This window comes from Oxyura jamaicensis, chromosome 20 (assembly GCF_011077185.1).
Source record: "Oxyura jamaicensis isolate SHBP4307 breed ruddy duck chromosome 20, BPBGC_Ojam_1.0, whole genome shotgun sequence".
NCBI lineage: Eukaryota > Metazoa > Chordata > Aves > Anseriformes > Anatidae > Oxyura > Oxyura jamaicensis.
This window is the reverse complement of record NC_048912.1, coordinates 14929269-14944046: the sequence shown is the minus strand read 5'-3', so window position 1 is coordinate 14944046 and position 14778 is coordinate 14929269. Positions and strand designations below refer to the sequence as shown.

The 14778-nt window shown below is 69.7% G+C and overlaps 2 protein-coding genes across 3 annotated transcripts in view; one reads left to right on the top strand and one right to left on the bottom strand.

Annotated features, from left to right (window-relative positions):
- The window catches only part of BCL2L1 (BCL2 like 1), a 14506-nt gene extending 7026 nt beyond the window's left edge, over positions 1-7480 (top strand). For both annotated transcript variants that reach the window (XM_035344045.1, XM_035344044.1), the window contains 2 exons: positions 6994-7227; positions 7260-7480. In XM_035344045.1, the coding sequence (XP_035199936.1) occupies positions 6994-7131 (138 nt within the window). In that variant the 3' untranslated portion in view covers positions 7132-7227; positions 7260-7480. The remainder of the gene's footprint in view (positions 1-6993; positions 7228-7259) is intronic.
- Positions 7434-14778, bottom strand: LOC118176883 (lipopolysaccharide-binding protein-like). Its single transcript, XM_035344159.1, has 17 exons — positions 14770-14778; positions 14426-14607; positions 13215-13399; positions 12942-13056; positions 12635-12763; positions 12402-12557; positions 12227-12290; positions 12056-12116; positions 11825-11916; positions 11558-11734; positions 11382-11441; positions 10948-11115; positions 10751-10818; positions 10411-10453; positions 9969-10062; positions 9755-9889; positions 7434-7441 (listed from the first exon to the last, which is right to left on the bottom strand). Exons 1-17 carry the CDS (start codon positions 14776-14778, stop codon positions 7434-7436), a joined length of 1746 nt encoding a protein of 581 aa, XP_035200050.1.

Below are 14778 nucleotides of genomic sequence, written 5' to 3'. Positions count from 1 at the left end.
GGCGACGCGTGAGTTAGGTGTTGAGAAAATGAGGGGTTGCTGTCTCAAAGTCAGCGACCGCAGCGGCCCTGTACATGCTTCCGTCCCGTAATGCTATGGCTCACCAGCATATTACGCTCGCCGGAGAGCTGATGTCTTTTATTAGAGCAACTGACCTCATTTAGAAGCTTCCAGTGCACCAGCCAGTGATTATTTCACGCAACAGCACGGATGGAGGAGCCCAGAGCAGAACACAAAGTCCCCTTCTCCTGCCGCGCTGCTCTAAGACATGTGCTGCATCAGCTCCCTCCTCTCCCCCTTCCCCTCGAGTCAGCAAGGATTTGGCTGCAAATGACTTCACGGCCAGGATCGTTTGAGATTTCATGTGGGCTGACAGGAAGTGAAAACAGAATGAGCACATCTTCCTCCTCTTCCTGCCCCTCCGCCCTTTCCCCTTTCTCATTCAAGGCCCTGTAAATTGCCGCAGCCTGCCGAGGCTCCGGGGCCCAACGGGGAAGTGGGGACCTCGGTTGGCGTTCGCCGGGGTGCTGGGCACGGGCGGCTCCGGGGGCACGGAACCGGAGACCCGACACCCCTGGGGAGCAATCCCCTGCTCAGCACGGGTCTGGTGATGCTGCCGTGCCCCGAGAGGAGGTTTGCAGCAGGGCTCGGTGTGGTTTGGGGCTGTGAGGACCGCGCTCGGCCCCGGCTAGGAGCGTGGCTGTGCAGCCACACGTGAGCACCGAGCATCGTCCCCTCGGCGTAGGTCTCCCCTACACAGGCGCTGCGACGTTTGGGAGGAGCAGTGACGAGGTGGAAAGGAGCTGAGCTCCCAGGGCCCTGCAGGACCCTGCAGGTCTCCGAAGCACTCGGGCTCCTGGCGGCGCAGGCGGCCGACGACCGTGAAATTCCAGCGAGAGCTTCCCCTGCCCCCCGAGCGCGCCCCTCGCACAAAGGGCAGGCAGGCTGCGCTGCCCGCGGGGGCTCAGACACCATCTGTCCGCTGGGGAGAAGCATCAGAGAGACCGCCTGTCCTCGGCCCGTTCCCCTTAATGCCCTTCGGAAAACAATCCCATTCCCAGCAGGTGCTAATCCCTTGAGTGGATCCGGCTCGGCCCACGTGCTCGGGGCTGCGCCTTTGTGCCGGGAGCTCGCTGCCGGCCCCGGTCCCTGGTGGGACTGGGCTGCGGCACCTCCGGGAGCCCCCGGCCCGGTTCTGGGAGCCCCCAGCCCCGTTCTGGGAGCCCCCGGCCCCGTTCTGGGAGCGGCTCTGATGAAAGCTGGCTGCAAGCAGATCCGTCCCTCGCGCTGTCTCCTGCCTCGGCACCCATTAATGTCTCAGCCCGTTTTGGAAGCCGCACAGTTCCCCTCTCTCCATCTCTTGCTGCGCACAGCACTCTCCCGGAGCGGGGAGAGGGGCCACAGCTGCCTGCCGAGCCCCTTCCGTGTGTTTGGAAAACGCTGAAATGGAGCTGAGCGGTGCGGGGTTATCGCAGGTTCCCCCGAGCTGGTGATGGAGCCGGTGTGCCAGGAGGCTGCCGTGGCGAGGCCGAGGGCTGGAACGTGCTGGCGAGGCTTTCTGGGCAGAAAGGAGCCGGTCACGTACAGCCCCTGCACGTGGTGTGGGGCTGGGCAGGGGGGAGAGGCAGGGCCGGGCCTGTTTAATGACCCCTTGGGAGTTTAATGACCCCTTGGGAGCTCAGGGCCCCGTCCGGGACAGGCAGGTTGTGCCTGGGAGAGGCAGCACCCAGGGGAGCAGAGCGGGGGTGAGGCAGGCCCGGCCTTTGTCATGGAGATGTGCAGCTGCCTCCCCGGAGGTCCCCATTACCATAACAGAGCTGGGGCCCTGCAGCGTCCAGCTGCAGAGCTGCGGGTCCCACCGCCCCTTCCCCACCCCAATGGCCCCGTGTCCCGTCCCCTGGGCCCCATGTCCCATCCCCTCGGCCCCGTGTCCCGTCCCCAGGGTTGCTGGCAGGGCCCAGCACAGCCTCAGCACCAACGCTGGGGGCTGCAGAAGCTCGGAGAGCGGCGCGGGTCCCTGCCCGGACGGCACAGCTCCTTGGCGAGGTGAGCCTGAGTCAGGGCTCCCGTCGTGCTCCCACCTCAGGGCTCCAGGCTCTCAGGGCTGTCACTGCTGCCCTCCTGAGGGTCCGGGCTTGAGACCCCGCAGGGTCAGGGCCACGCACACGCAGCGGCTCGGGGTTGTGCTCCCTGGGGGAGGAGGGCACCGGGGGCAATTCGGAGCTGCGTGGGGACCCGCCGAGCCGTGGCTGCGGGATCCTAGCACCAGCCTTTGGCAGCGCTCGTGCATTCAGTTCTTCTGAAAGATCTCGGCTCTGCCTTTCCCCCCCTGTGCTCCCTTCACCTGCAGGTTTGCACGTGCCAGCCCCATGCAGGGAGCTGGCAGCCCGCAGGAGCTCCGGGAACAGGCTGCTGCCGGCGCGCGGCTTTGTTCTGCTCCGCGCTGAGCTGCTGCCGGGCGTTGTGCGTGCCTCCCCCCCCCCCGGCACAGCACCCGGCCCTGCAGCTCCCCAGCAGGCTGTCCGCCTGTCCGGATCGTGTGAGGCCTCTCGGCGGTGACACAGCTGTGCTCACAGCCCAGGTAAAGCAGGAGCGGAGGGCTTTGTTTCCCAGTGAAACATCGCCTCGTGACGAGGGCGCGTGGACGGGGAGCCAGCTGCTGTGGCTCACGCTGCGGGCAGGCCACGTAACCCCGCCGCACGGCTGGGAACGGCACGGCCTCGGCCCCGGGGAGGTTCTGGAGAGCCGGCTCCTTTCTGGTGGAGCACAGGGAGATGCCGGGGTGGGAAGAGAAAGCCTTTTGTACGTGCTGGGGTGCCCAAACCGCTGCCGTCCCCTCCGCTGCCTCGCAGGAGAGCAGATGGGGATTCATTGCTCGCATCTGCTCCCTTCACCCTCCCTGGGGCCCGGCGTTACTGAATCCTCTTTCCCAAAGCCTCGCATCTGATCGTGAAAGAGGAACCCAGTCTGCTCCGCCTGCCCTGAGCGGGATGTGGCAGCTCGGCCGGGGCCCAGGCGGTGCCGCTGGATGGAGGCAGCTGGCACGGGGCAGGAGGCTGAAACGTTGCCTCTTCCCCTTCCCGCTTTCAGGGCACCGTCTGCAGCCAGGCCTCGCGGCTGCTTAACCTGCTCTCCTCACCAGACAGCAAGCAAGCACCTTGGGTCAGCCCTCGGCCTGCACAGGGCTGCTGCTCCCCCGGCAGGGGCTGCAGGCCGAGGGGGGTGGGTGACGGGAAGGGTCCTGGCAGCCTTGGGGCTGCTGGTGCTTGGAGGGGCCCCGGGGTGCCTGGAGCAGGAGCCCCCGGGCAGCTGCTCGGGGCTGCGGCGAGGAAACCTCGCGTCCTGCTGGGGAGAGGCACCGCCGAGGCTCTGCCTGTCCGTAGGCACAACCTCCTGCTGCTTCCTCCTCGCCTCGCCAGGGCATCCTCCTCTCGGCCGTCTGCGGGCGGGCGGGGAGGGGATGTGACGGGCGGCGCTGGGAGCGGTGGCAGAACAGCCTGTCCCTGTCCTCTGGGGCGGCCCCCGGGGCGATTGAGACACCGACGTGCTGTTGCTACCACTGCCCTTCTTGTGAGCAACTCAGGAATTCCAAATATTTCCTCCCAGATAAAGGTGACCGGGGGAGGCCAGAAATATCTGGACGTGCCTGGGCAAGCCAGGGAGCCCGAACACGGGGCAGAACGGGCGGAATCGGCACTCGGCGTGCTGCACGGGATGGCACGGGGCCGTGTGGGAACCAGCAAGCTGCTTCCCCTAACCCCCAACCCCCCCCCAGGCCTGGCTGCCCGCTCCCAGGGGCCACACCTGGGATCACACTCGTGGGGACCCCGCTCTGGGATGGTTCCCTGCAGGGCTGCTCCCTTCCCGGGGAAGGAGAGGGGTCCCTCCCTCCCTGCTTCCCTCCCTCCCGCCCGCTCTCGGCTCCTGCCCCGCTCCTCTCCGCCTGTAGCACCCGATAGCTCCCGCTTCACCGCCTGCGTTTATCTCTCGTTCTGCAAACACTTCCTTTTCTTAGAAACAGAGGCTCCGAACGTGCTTCTTGGAACCGCCTTTCCCCAAGCTCCGGGGCACAGACCGAAGAAGAGGTAGTGCAGAGGGATGAGCTGCTGCCCCCCCCACCCCCCGGCTCCCCCTGCCGTGGGACCCTCTCCTGGTGCCCACTTGGAGGCGCTGGGTGCCGGGGACCCCCTGCTCTCCTCTGGGGACCCCCTGCTCTCCTCCATGTGCTCCGTGCTGCTGAGGAGCCCCGTGGGAGGCGCAGCCCCCTCCAGAAACCTCAGCCCTGTGGGAGGGCCGGGGGCGTTTGGGAAGGGTCTGGCAGGAGCGGGGATGTTTGGCCCCGGCACAGCTCTCCAGGCGCAGACAGAGGTAGTGGCGAGGTGACCTCCCCTGGCAGGACCAAGCTTGGTGTCTCAGGTGTGTCAGGAGCAGGGGATGTCCCTGGGCTCCTCAGGGGACTCTCCTGGGCTCTGCTCCCCTCTGGCAGCGCTGCCCCGGAGCTGCTGATGCCTGCGTGGCTCCTGCCATGCCTCAGGAGGATCCTGCAGAGCAGGGACAGGCGGGTGCCCGGCCCTTGGCTCAGTCGGGCGGGCCCTGGGGAGCACGGAGCAGCGGGGCTTTTTTGCAGGGAGAACCTTTATCTCGACGTGCACAGCATCCTTCCTCCGCACGGAGCGCAGCCGCAGCATCGGGTGCTGTGGGTGCGCGGCTGGGACGCGTCCCCAGGGAGGGCCCTGCCTGGGAGCCCCCCCCAGCACGGGGCCGTGCTGCGGTGTGGAGACGGGGGCCGCTCGTCAGCACCTAGCAGCAGAGGGATTTCCCGTGCCCTAATTAAAAAAGCCCCTTGGCTTTGGGCTCGCACAGCGCTGGCTGCTTCTGCAGCCTCCCTCCCGGAGCGGTGGGAGCAGAGCGGGCGGCAGCGGGCAGGAGCCTGGCCCGGCCCTGCGGCCATCACCTGCGTGTGACGGCGTGGATCTGCTCCGCGGCTGCCTGCGCCCCAGCAACGAGGCCGGGATGCAACGCAAGGCCTCCGGGGGGGGGGGGCTGGTGAGCACTGGGAGCCCCTGGGGGGTTGCCGTGCCCCAGGGCAGTGCTCTGCCCCGGAGTAAGCAAGCTAGGGGCCCCGTTGTCACTGCCCTGCGGCTCTGCTGGCATTGCTACGGTCGAGCAGTGTCTGCAGGAGGTGGAGGGCAGCCAGGGAGGCCGTGAGGTGCTGGAGAGCTTTTCCTGGCAGGTCCCGAAAGACGTTGGCCCCTGCCGAGGCGCTCTGCGCCCCGCCGGGCACCTGGGGCTGTTGGCCAGGGAGGGGATGGGAGCCAAGGCGTGCGCCCTGCTGGGCAGCGCCGTGTGAGAGCCTGCACGCGCCTGTGGCAAGGTGAGGGGTGCCCTGCGAGCCGTGGCCTCGGGGGGGTGTCCAGTGGGAGCCAGGGGAATTGGGGCGGCGTTCCCCAGAGTGACGGAGTGCAAGTGCCCGAGGAGCCTCTGGGTTCAGGGATCAGGGCACCCGAGGGTGCTGGGGGAGCTCCGCACCCAGCCGGGGTTGCTGCCCCTGCCCCGGGAGCCGTGGTGAGGCGTGACATCAAAGCAGCTCCCGCCTGGCTTATCTCTGCTTTCCCAGAGCTGGCGGCTTACTGGAACTGTGTCCAGTTATCAGGAAGCAGGGGACCTTGCTGGGAACACGAGGCTGGGCCCCGGCTGAAGCCGAGCGGCCGGCTGTCGAGCTGCACGAGCTCCCCAAGGCCGGAGCTGCTGGCGCTAGCCCCCTGCAACCTTGGTGCCGCTGCTGGGCTCTGATAAAGGGGGGCAGCGAAGCGCCCGGCCTCCTGCAGCCTGCCCTGGTGCTGGCCCTGGGGCGCCGCAGCCATCCTCGGGGCGGCCCGTGGCTGGGGGAGGCTAAGCTTTCCTGGTGACACCCTTGCTGTAGAGCCAGGTGAGGTTTCCGTGCAGGACCAGCACTAACCCTCCAGGGCCACCTGGCCACGGTGGAAGGACACGAAGCAGCGAGCAGCCGGCCTCGTGCTCCACTCCCAGCGCTCGGCCCTGCAGGGCTCTGGCCGTGAGGGTCGCCAGAGGGAGCAGGAAAGCAGCACAGCACCGCGGAGCTGCCGGGGACCCTGCGGGGCTGCGTGGGGGGGCAGGCAGCTCTCCGAGAGCCTGCTCCCAGGCAGGGAAGGGTCCAGCCCTGGGCTCGCTGCTCTCCTTGCCCTCCATCTCCCGCGGTCCAGGCCACGGCCATCTGCTGTCGAGCAGGCGAGGGGCCGGGCGGTTTGCTGCATGGTGACGCCGTGGAAATCTGCCCGGCTCCTGCCGTCGGCGGTGGTGCGGGGCCGGAGAGGCCGGCTGGGCCGGGCTGGGCCGGAGCGGCTGCATTCCTGGCCGGGCTGCTGCTTGGCTCCTGTTCACCCCGGGACAGGGTGGGGATCTCGGCCGGTGTCGCAGCAGCGACACAAAACCCAAGCACAAAAAGCGGAGCGTGCACCGGCACCGTGTGCGCCAGCCCTGCTGCTCCTTCAGACCTCGGCAGCAGGATCGAGCCCGGCCTTCCTCCCGCCGCGACGATTTCGATCGCACTTTGGGGCTAATTTTAGAGAGCCTCCAGCACGTGATGCGCTGCCTGCCCTGCCCTCGTGGTGTTCTTCTTGCGAACCCTTTCTGGCATCGCCTTCTCTCATGACCGGTCCTGTGCTTCCCCCCTTGCCCCGTGTGCGTGATTCAGAGCAGGGCAGCGCGAGGCGGCTGCCGTCCGCCCCGTCCCCAGCGCCACTTTCCTGCCTGCAGGAGCCCTCCTGCTCCTTCCTGCCATCCCCTCCCCAGGCTGTGCGAAGGAAGGCGCCCAGGGAGCAGCATCCCGTCCGTGCGGGGCTCTGCAGGGCCCCCGGCACAGCCCCCAGGGGCTGGGAGCACCTCGCAGGGCCCCGTGCACCTGCTGGGTCTGGGGGCTTGCGGCCTCGCTCCGCTCCCTCCCTGTGCTCACTGCTCTCCTCTCCCCCCCAGGAGCGGTTTGTGGACCTCTACGGGAACGATGCTGCTGCGGAGATGAGGAAGGGCCAGGAGACCTTCAACAAATGGCTCCTGACCGGGGCGACGGTGGCCGGAGTGCTCCTGCTGGGATCCCTGCTGAGCCGCAAGTGACCCGCCGCCCCGTCCCGTCCCCAGGACGGCTGCGCCTTCACCGCCACATCCACTACACGGCTCCCGAGCACCGCCGCGGGGGCAGACCCTGCGCCTCCCGGGCAAGCTCCCTGCTCCACGGAGCTTCCTCCCTCGCGCCGCCAGCTCCTTTTCCTGTAGCTCCTCTTATTTTACCGTTCCGTTGTGTTTGAAAGGCGCTGAGACCGATGCAGCACTTCAGCCGGCAGCTCCCCAGCGCTGGGGAGATCCAGGCAGCCGGGGGGCGTGCTGGCTAGAAGGCGTCCCAGCCCTGCAGGGTCCCTTTAGATCACTTTGGAGAGAATAAACAGACTTATTTTTGCATGTGTGAGTGCGTGCGTGTGTGTAGATGTGTCACTAAGGTAAGGATCCCCAGCCAGAGCCAGGGTCTGGGCCCCAGCCTGCGGCGTGCTCCGCTCCTGCACTCCAGCCCTGCCCCGCTGCAGCAGCCGGGGGGGGGGCACAGAGCTGAGCTTTGCCGTCCCCGCAGTGTCCCTCCCCTGTCCCCTCCTTGCCCGGCGCTGCAGGAGGGCGCCTGCCCGCCGGGAGGAGGAGGCTGAGGCTGAAGCTGAGGGTGAGGGGCTCCGAGCTTGCCCGCCAGCCCCCTGCTCCCCCCGGGGGGCAGCTGCTGGGAGCTGAGGCCGCCCCGCGGGTGCTGAGGATGGCGCGCCAGGCCCAGGGCTGTGCCGGGGGGAAGGGGCCTTCTCTTCATCTCCTCTTCCTCCTCCCTCCTCTCCCTCCGCTCGGGGTTGCTGTGTGGCACTGCATGCCCCCCCTCGCCTCCCCTGTGTCCGTCCCTCCCCACGCTCGCTCCTCGGCCCCGCTCTTCGCTTTGCTGTCGGACTGGGGCCAGGACGGAGGCAGGCGAGGGGGCAGAGCGCTTCCCCCCCCCAGCACCAGCACCTTCCAGCATGCGGGAACAGAGCGGGGGCGTGGAAGGGGCAGGGGGAGCAGGACCCCGCGGGGGGCTGTCAGGACAGGACAGTGCTCCCAGCACCGTGGCGGGGAAGGGCTGGAGCAGGCGAGGACCCGGCAGCAGCAGCCACGGGACCAACGCGGGACCCAACGCGAGGGCTGGCAGCAGGGGCAGCGCCAGGGCCGAGGAGGGCTGGTGGCCGCTGGCCCCCGCTGCCCCCCGCTCGCTGCCGGTCCCCGTAGCGCAGGCAGAGGGGTCCCCACCCCGCGGCGCGGCTGTGACGGGTGCGTGCAGTGCTGGAGGTGCCTGGCTTCTCCCCGCGCTGCTCCTGCCGTGGGCGTCGAGCTGCCCCGCTGGCCTCGAAGCAACCCCCGGTGCTTGGGAGGCTGCGGGGACGCCCGGCTGTCCTCGCGTGTTCGCAGCGCCCGCGCTCTGCTGTACATATCCGAGTAGTTTTTATTCCTCTGTGAATACTCTGATGCTATTTTTGTTATCTGTATGTCTGTATTTATGTGTGGTGCCGTGCTCTGCGGAGGCCATGGGCGGGCTTGGGGGCCCGGAGGCCTGGCTCCTCCGCTAACGGAGCACCCGAGAGAGTGGGGTGAGAGCAGCGGGGGGGGGGGGCTTCCCTGCACCCCCTCCTCCCAGCCCCTCCCGGCCCCCCGGCTCCCGCCCGGCCGCCTGCGCAGGATCCGCTCCCCGCGCGCCGCAGGGCGAGCGCCGAACGCTTTGGTTTGCAGGTGGAGGTGAGTCCACAAATAAACTCTGTCGTTGGAGCTGCTGCTGCTGCTGTGGTTTGTGGGGGCCCTGCGGGGGTCTTCGGGGGAGGCCGAGCAGGAGCCGGGACCCTCCTGTCCCCTCCCGTTGGGGTCACGGCTGTCCGAGGGGGCCGGGATGGTGCTGGGCAGGGGCGGGGGGAGCCAGCTCCCCATCCCCACGGTTCCACCAGGACATCCCCGTGCCCGTCCACTTCTCACTGGGACCGGGCTCCTGTGCCCGTCCTCGCCCCGCATCTTCGCTCCTGTGCCAGTCCCCGCTTGGGGACACGGGGACAGGGCACTGTGCCAGGCTCCGGGCTGGGGCAGGCGTTTTGGGGCTGCGGGAAGGGGACCCCCGGGCTCAGCAGGGACAGGCAGAGGGGCCGGGAGGGTGCGGAGCCCCCTGCCGCAGCAAAACCCCCCCGCTCGGCACCACTGTCCCTGAGGGGATGGTTCCGGGGAGTGGCTGGGCACGGGGACAGGGACAGGGACAGGGACAGGGACAAGGACAGGCACAGGGACAGGGACACCTCCTCTGCGGCTTCTGCAAGGCCCAGGGCTTTTGGGGGGGCTCCGAGGCCGTCCCCCCCCCCCCCGCTGCCTCCAGCTCGGGCTCCCGCTGCCGGTCCCGGGGGGGCAGCGGCCGGTGCCGGCGCGGCGGAGCCGTGGCCACGGGCTCCATCCCGCGGGCGAGCCGGGAGCTGCCGCGGAACCGCAGCGGGAGCCGGGACACGGGGCGGGGTGGGTGCGGGACCCCCGGCCCCGAGACCCCCCCTGCCCCCAGCCTCCAGCCCGTGGGGTGGCCGCGACCCCCGGCAGAGCAGAAGCCCCCTGGGGATGTCCCCGCCGGGACCTCGCCTGGAGCGTGGGGACAGGGACACGGCTCCAGGGGCTGCAGGGGCTGCAGGCTGAGCCACGGGCAGGGTGTGACCCCGATGGACCCCCAAAACGGGGATGGGGTCGGGGATGGGGACAGGGACGGGGTCAGGGATGGGGACAGCGCGTTCCCAGGCAGCAGCGGGTCTCAGGGCTCGTACTGCAGGTCCGTGGCGAGGAGCAGGAAGCCCTGCGTGGAAAACGGGGTGAGGGGGGGGGGACACAGCGGCTCAGGGGCACGGGGGTGAGGGGACAGGGGTGGCACCCACCTCGTGCAGCGAGAGGTGCGGGTGCACCAGGCTGAGGCCGTGCGGGGTGGGCAGCGGGACCCCGGACCGGAGCCGCTCTGTGGGGACAGCGGGGCTGTGAACGGGACGGACCCGGGACAGAACAGGGACAGACCCAGGACAGACCCGGGACAGACCCGGCACAGACCCAGGACAGCCCAAGGGGCAGCTGGGGTTTGGTGGGGGCAGCTCGGGGGGGGCGCAGCACTCACTGTTGGCCCAGGGCACCCCAAAGAGCCACAGCCCAAACTTCAGCACGTTCTCCAGCTTCTTCACCTGCGGGACACGGAGCGCCCTGAGCCCAGCGCGGGGCCTTGCACCAAGCTGTGTCCCCCCCCCACCCCCAGTTCCCCAAGCCCCCAGCTGTGCTGGGGTCACCTCCCCTCGCCGGCAGCCCCCCGTGGCCCCCGTCACGGCCGCTCACCTGCAGCGGGCCCACGTGCGAGGTCACCTGCGCCACGCTGAGGCTGGAGGAGAGACTGGGGTCAGCAGCGGGCACAGGGGTGGGGGCTGTGTGTACCCCCCCCCCAGGGCAGGGACAGTTTGAGCCCCGTCAGGGCTGAGAGCCCCAGCCCCGCAGAGTGGCTCCCGCTGAGGACCTGGCCAGGGTCTGAGCACCAGGGCAGTGGGCACGGATGGGAGCCGGGGGGCTGAGGAGGTGAAATGGCCCCAAGGGGGGGGAAATGGCCAGAGGTGAAGGACGGGGACGGCTTCCCAGGGGTGTCCCAGGGGAGCCTGGACCCAGCGAGGGGCTGGGGTCTCACCTCGTCAGCCGCACGGTGCCCCCCAGCCTGTTCCCGGTGATGGTCGGCTTCCCCGTCACGTTGGCGTCCTGCAGCGAGAGGGGACGTTGGAGAGACCGGGGCAGTGCCTGCACCACCCCGCAGGGCCCAGCACCACCCCGCAGGGCCCCAGTAAGGCCCCAGCACCCCCGCTCAGCCCCCTGGGGCCAGGCACTCACGATGTCCAGCAGGAAGGCAGGCACGCGGGTGGCGTTGGGCAGCACCACGAAGGCCTCGGCGGAGCCGAAGAGGGTCCCGTGCAGGGCGTCGGGGCGGCAGGAGAGCAGGGGCTGCTGGCGGGCCGAGAGGTGCAGCTCCATGGGCAGGTCGGGGAAGTGCTCCTGCAGCTGGGGGGGGTGAGGGCTGAGCTGGCACCGAGCCCTGCAGGCACCCAGCACCGCCCCGGCCAGGGCACCTTGTCACCACCCTGCCATGCTTCATCCTGCCCACGTCCATCCTGCTGCGCCCCGTCCCACCCGCATCCCCTCCGATGCCTCCTCTGCCTCCCTCTCATCCCACCCCTCTTGTGTCCTGCCCCGTCCCATCCCACGTTCCTGACCCCGTGTCCAAACCCTCCTGCAGCCCACCCTGTGCCCCCCTGCCCCGCGCCCACCTGCGGGGAGAAGACCCCCAAGCTCTTGGTCCTCAGCTGGATGGGGAAGCGCCGCGGGAGCTGGAAGGCAGCAGAGGGGTCGGGTGCTGGGGGAGCGGGGCAGGGCTGGGCACGGGACCCCCCCAGCAGGGATATGGCGGGGCAGCAGCACCGTGCCGTGCCGGAGCCCCCCGTACCGCATCCCCGGAGATGTTCCTGCGCAGGGCCCCGGCCGTGAAGTACACGAAGGCGGCGGAGTTGGCGACGAAGTCGGTGACAGCCAGCAGCAGCATGGGCTCGTGCGCCTCGGGCAGCCCCACCGGCTTGGGTGAGAAGGGGCTCTGCCAGCGCCTGCCCACCCCAAAGAACTCGCCCTGCGCGGACGGACAGACAGACGGATGGATGCCAGGCTCAGTCTGGGCCCCCCCCAGACACTGCCACCCCCCCCCCTGAGCTGGCACCACCTTGAGGCTGACGTCCCCGTGCTCCGCCGTGATCGCCGGGCGGCTCAGCAAGGAGAGGTCGATGGCAGCGAAGGGGTCGAGCTGGGGGGACACTGCAGGTGGCAGGGACGTGTTGGGGACACGTTGGGGATGGGACATCCTCCTGCCACCCCAGTCCCGCAGACATGGGGCTGAAGGGGTCCCACAGACCCCACCGGGCAGCGGCCCCAGCCCCGTTCCCCCAGCTCCCACCTCGCATGTGCTTCAGGGAGGCCTCCAGCCTGCCGATGCTCTTCTCAAGCTCGACGCAGAGCTGGAAGCAGAGCAGGGCATTAGGGAGCACCCCCAGATGGGGTCCCCAAGCTCCTGGCAGGGCTGGGGACCCGGTGACAGGGCCACCAGCACCAGCAGGGCAGCGCTCACCTGCTTGTTCAGCTGCTGCCGCAGGGTCCTCTGGAGCAGCGGCACCAGGAGGTTGTAGAGCCAGCTGAGGGGCACAGAGAGGGGTCCTCAGCTCACCCCCGGCCTCCCCAACCCGCCACCCTCACCCAGGGGCATGGGGGTGTCCCCATGATGGGAGCAGGGGGCCCGGCTTCACCTCTGTCCCTGGTGAAACTCCACGTGCAGGTCGGTGCCGCGGGCGTCGCAGCCGGCGGCCCACACGGCGGGGCGGCCGCCCTCGTCCACGCTCAGCCCCAGTACCACCGCCACGGCCAGGTCGCCCACGCGCAGCCGCACCACGCCGCTGTCCTGGCTGGGGAACGCGGGGTGAGGACAGGGGCAGGGGTGGCCCCGTCCTTGTCCCCGCGCCCCGGCCGGGTGAGGACTCACAAGGTGCCCAGCTGCGCTCCCCAGTCGGCGCTGAGCTGGATGCGGGCGCGCTGCACCGCCAGCCGCACGCCCACGTCCTCGGCGAAGTCCACGGAGGAGTCGTTCAGCTGCAGCTCGTGGATGTGGATCCTGCGCACAACGGGCAGCCGGGGCTCGTGGCAGGGCACAGCGGGGATGGGGACGGGGATGGGGACAGGGACAGGGATGGGGACAGGGATGGGGACAGGGACAGGGATGGGGACGGGGATGGGGACAGGGACAGGGACGGGGATGAGGTTAGAATTGGGGCTGCAGCGGTGGCTCTTACCGGGGCACGGTGTACTGGAGCTCCCCCAGGAAGGGGGGCCGGTAGGAGCCCTGCAGGTTCAGCTCATGCTCCTTCTGCAGCAGCGACCGGAGCAGCTCCAGCCCAAAGTGCCGGCCTGGGGGTAGAGCAGGGAGGCTCAGGGCTGGTGCCAGAGCACCCAGGGGTGCTGCTGGGCTCAGGACATCCCCAGGATCCGGATATGATCCCTGGGGTGCCCCACAAGCCCCCCTATCTCCCCTTCCCACCCCAGCCTGGGCAGGGGCAGGCACCCACCGTACTCCAGGGCCCTCTGGGTCACCCGGCCCTTGATGCCGGGGCTGGAGCCGGCGGCAGGCGAGCAGGCGGCCAGCAGGAGCAGGAGGCAGAGCAGCAGGGCAGGAGGCATGCCCAGGGCTGAGCCGCTTGGTGGGCAGCCGGGGGCCGAGAGCCCCCCCTCAGCCCTGGGGCAGCTGCGTGACCTGGGGGCTGGAGCAGAGGACATGGCTGAGCCCCCGACCCGCTCCCCGGCCTTATATCGGGGCTCCCTGGCTGACATCAGCCTCCCGTGCGCACGCCGGGGACACCGCGGTGCGGCGGCCGCTGAAAGCCCGACCTTGCCCAACGCGTGACTCAGAGGGGAAGCCGTTCCCCCGTTGTTCCCCGTTCGCGCCCGTCCTGGGAGCGCAGGAAGGAGAGGGTCCCCCACAGCGTCACAGCCAGCCACAGGTTGCGTGGGACCGGGGACACCGAGCACGGCCGCGGCTCTGCCCTCGTGTCCCAGCGGGAGGGGACAGCGCGGGGACAGCGGCACACGGGGGGGGCTTGGTGGTGACACAGCCCCCCCAGGGCTCCCGCTGTGCACAGCTTGGGGACAGCAAGGGGACAGGACGATGGCAGAGCAAGAGGATGGGACAAAGCGGAGCAGGGGGACGCAGTGGGGCTGTGTCAGGGGAGGGGGCTCAGCCCACGTGGAGATGTTCCCACTTCGGGGCCGTGTGGGGTAGGGTAGCCTTGGGACACGGCCCCAGACCGCAGGGTGACGAGAAGGCAGGGGCAGGCAGAGCAAGAGCAGAACTCTGCGGTCCCTCCAAAAGCCCCGTCCAGCGGGAAGGAGCCGTGCGGGCAGACGGCAGCCCCTGGGCTGGGGAAAACCCCAGCGGGGCTGGGCAGGGGCTGCCTGGGGAGCGGGGCCGTGGGCTGGGTGCCCAGGAGCACGGACACATGCTCACAGCCCTGCTCCAGGGCACCCTCCCCAGGGAGCAGGGTCCCATCCCAGCACCGTGGGGGACACAGAACCCACGGCCATCCCCACTCAGGGAGCACAGCCCCACACTGTGAACCTTACGGACCCCCCAGGAGCAGCTGCCCCAGTTCCCCCAGACCCCCACAGCAGCAGCGACGTCCCCAGTGCCCAGCAGCGTCCCAAAGGCCGGCACAGCCACCAGCGCTGTCCCAGCCCCGTGCCCACCCTGACCCCTCCACCCCCCCGGTGCCCCGTCCCGTACCCAGCCTCACCGTGGCAGGCGGTGGCGGTGCCCCACGGCGCGGGGGATGCGGGTGCCATCGCGGGCCCCGTTTCCGTCATCTCCCCCAGGGCTGCGAGTGGCAGCAGGGCCCCGTGCCGCCGATGGCCATCCCGGGGCAGACGGGCTGGTCGGACCAGAACGTCACCCAGGTCCCCGTGTCCCTAATCCCTTCCGGGATGAGTCAGGTCCCCGCCGCAGCACCCAGGGACCTGTTGGGGCATGGGTGCCCGCAGGGACCCAGCCTTCCCCAGGGGCTTTCCCGCAGATGCTGGCACGGCCGCATCCGGCACACCGGCACGTGGCAGCGCCCAGCCCAGCCCCACCGGCCCCAT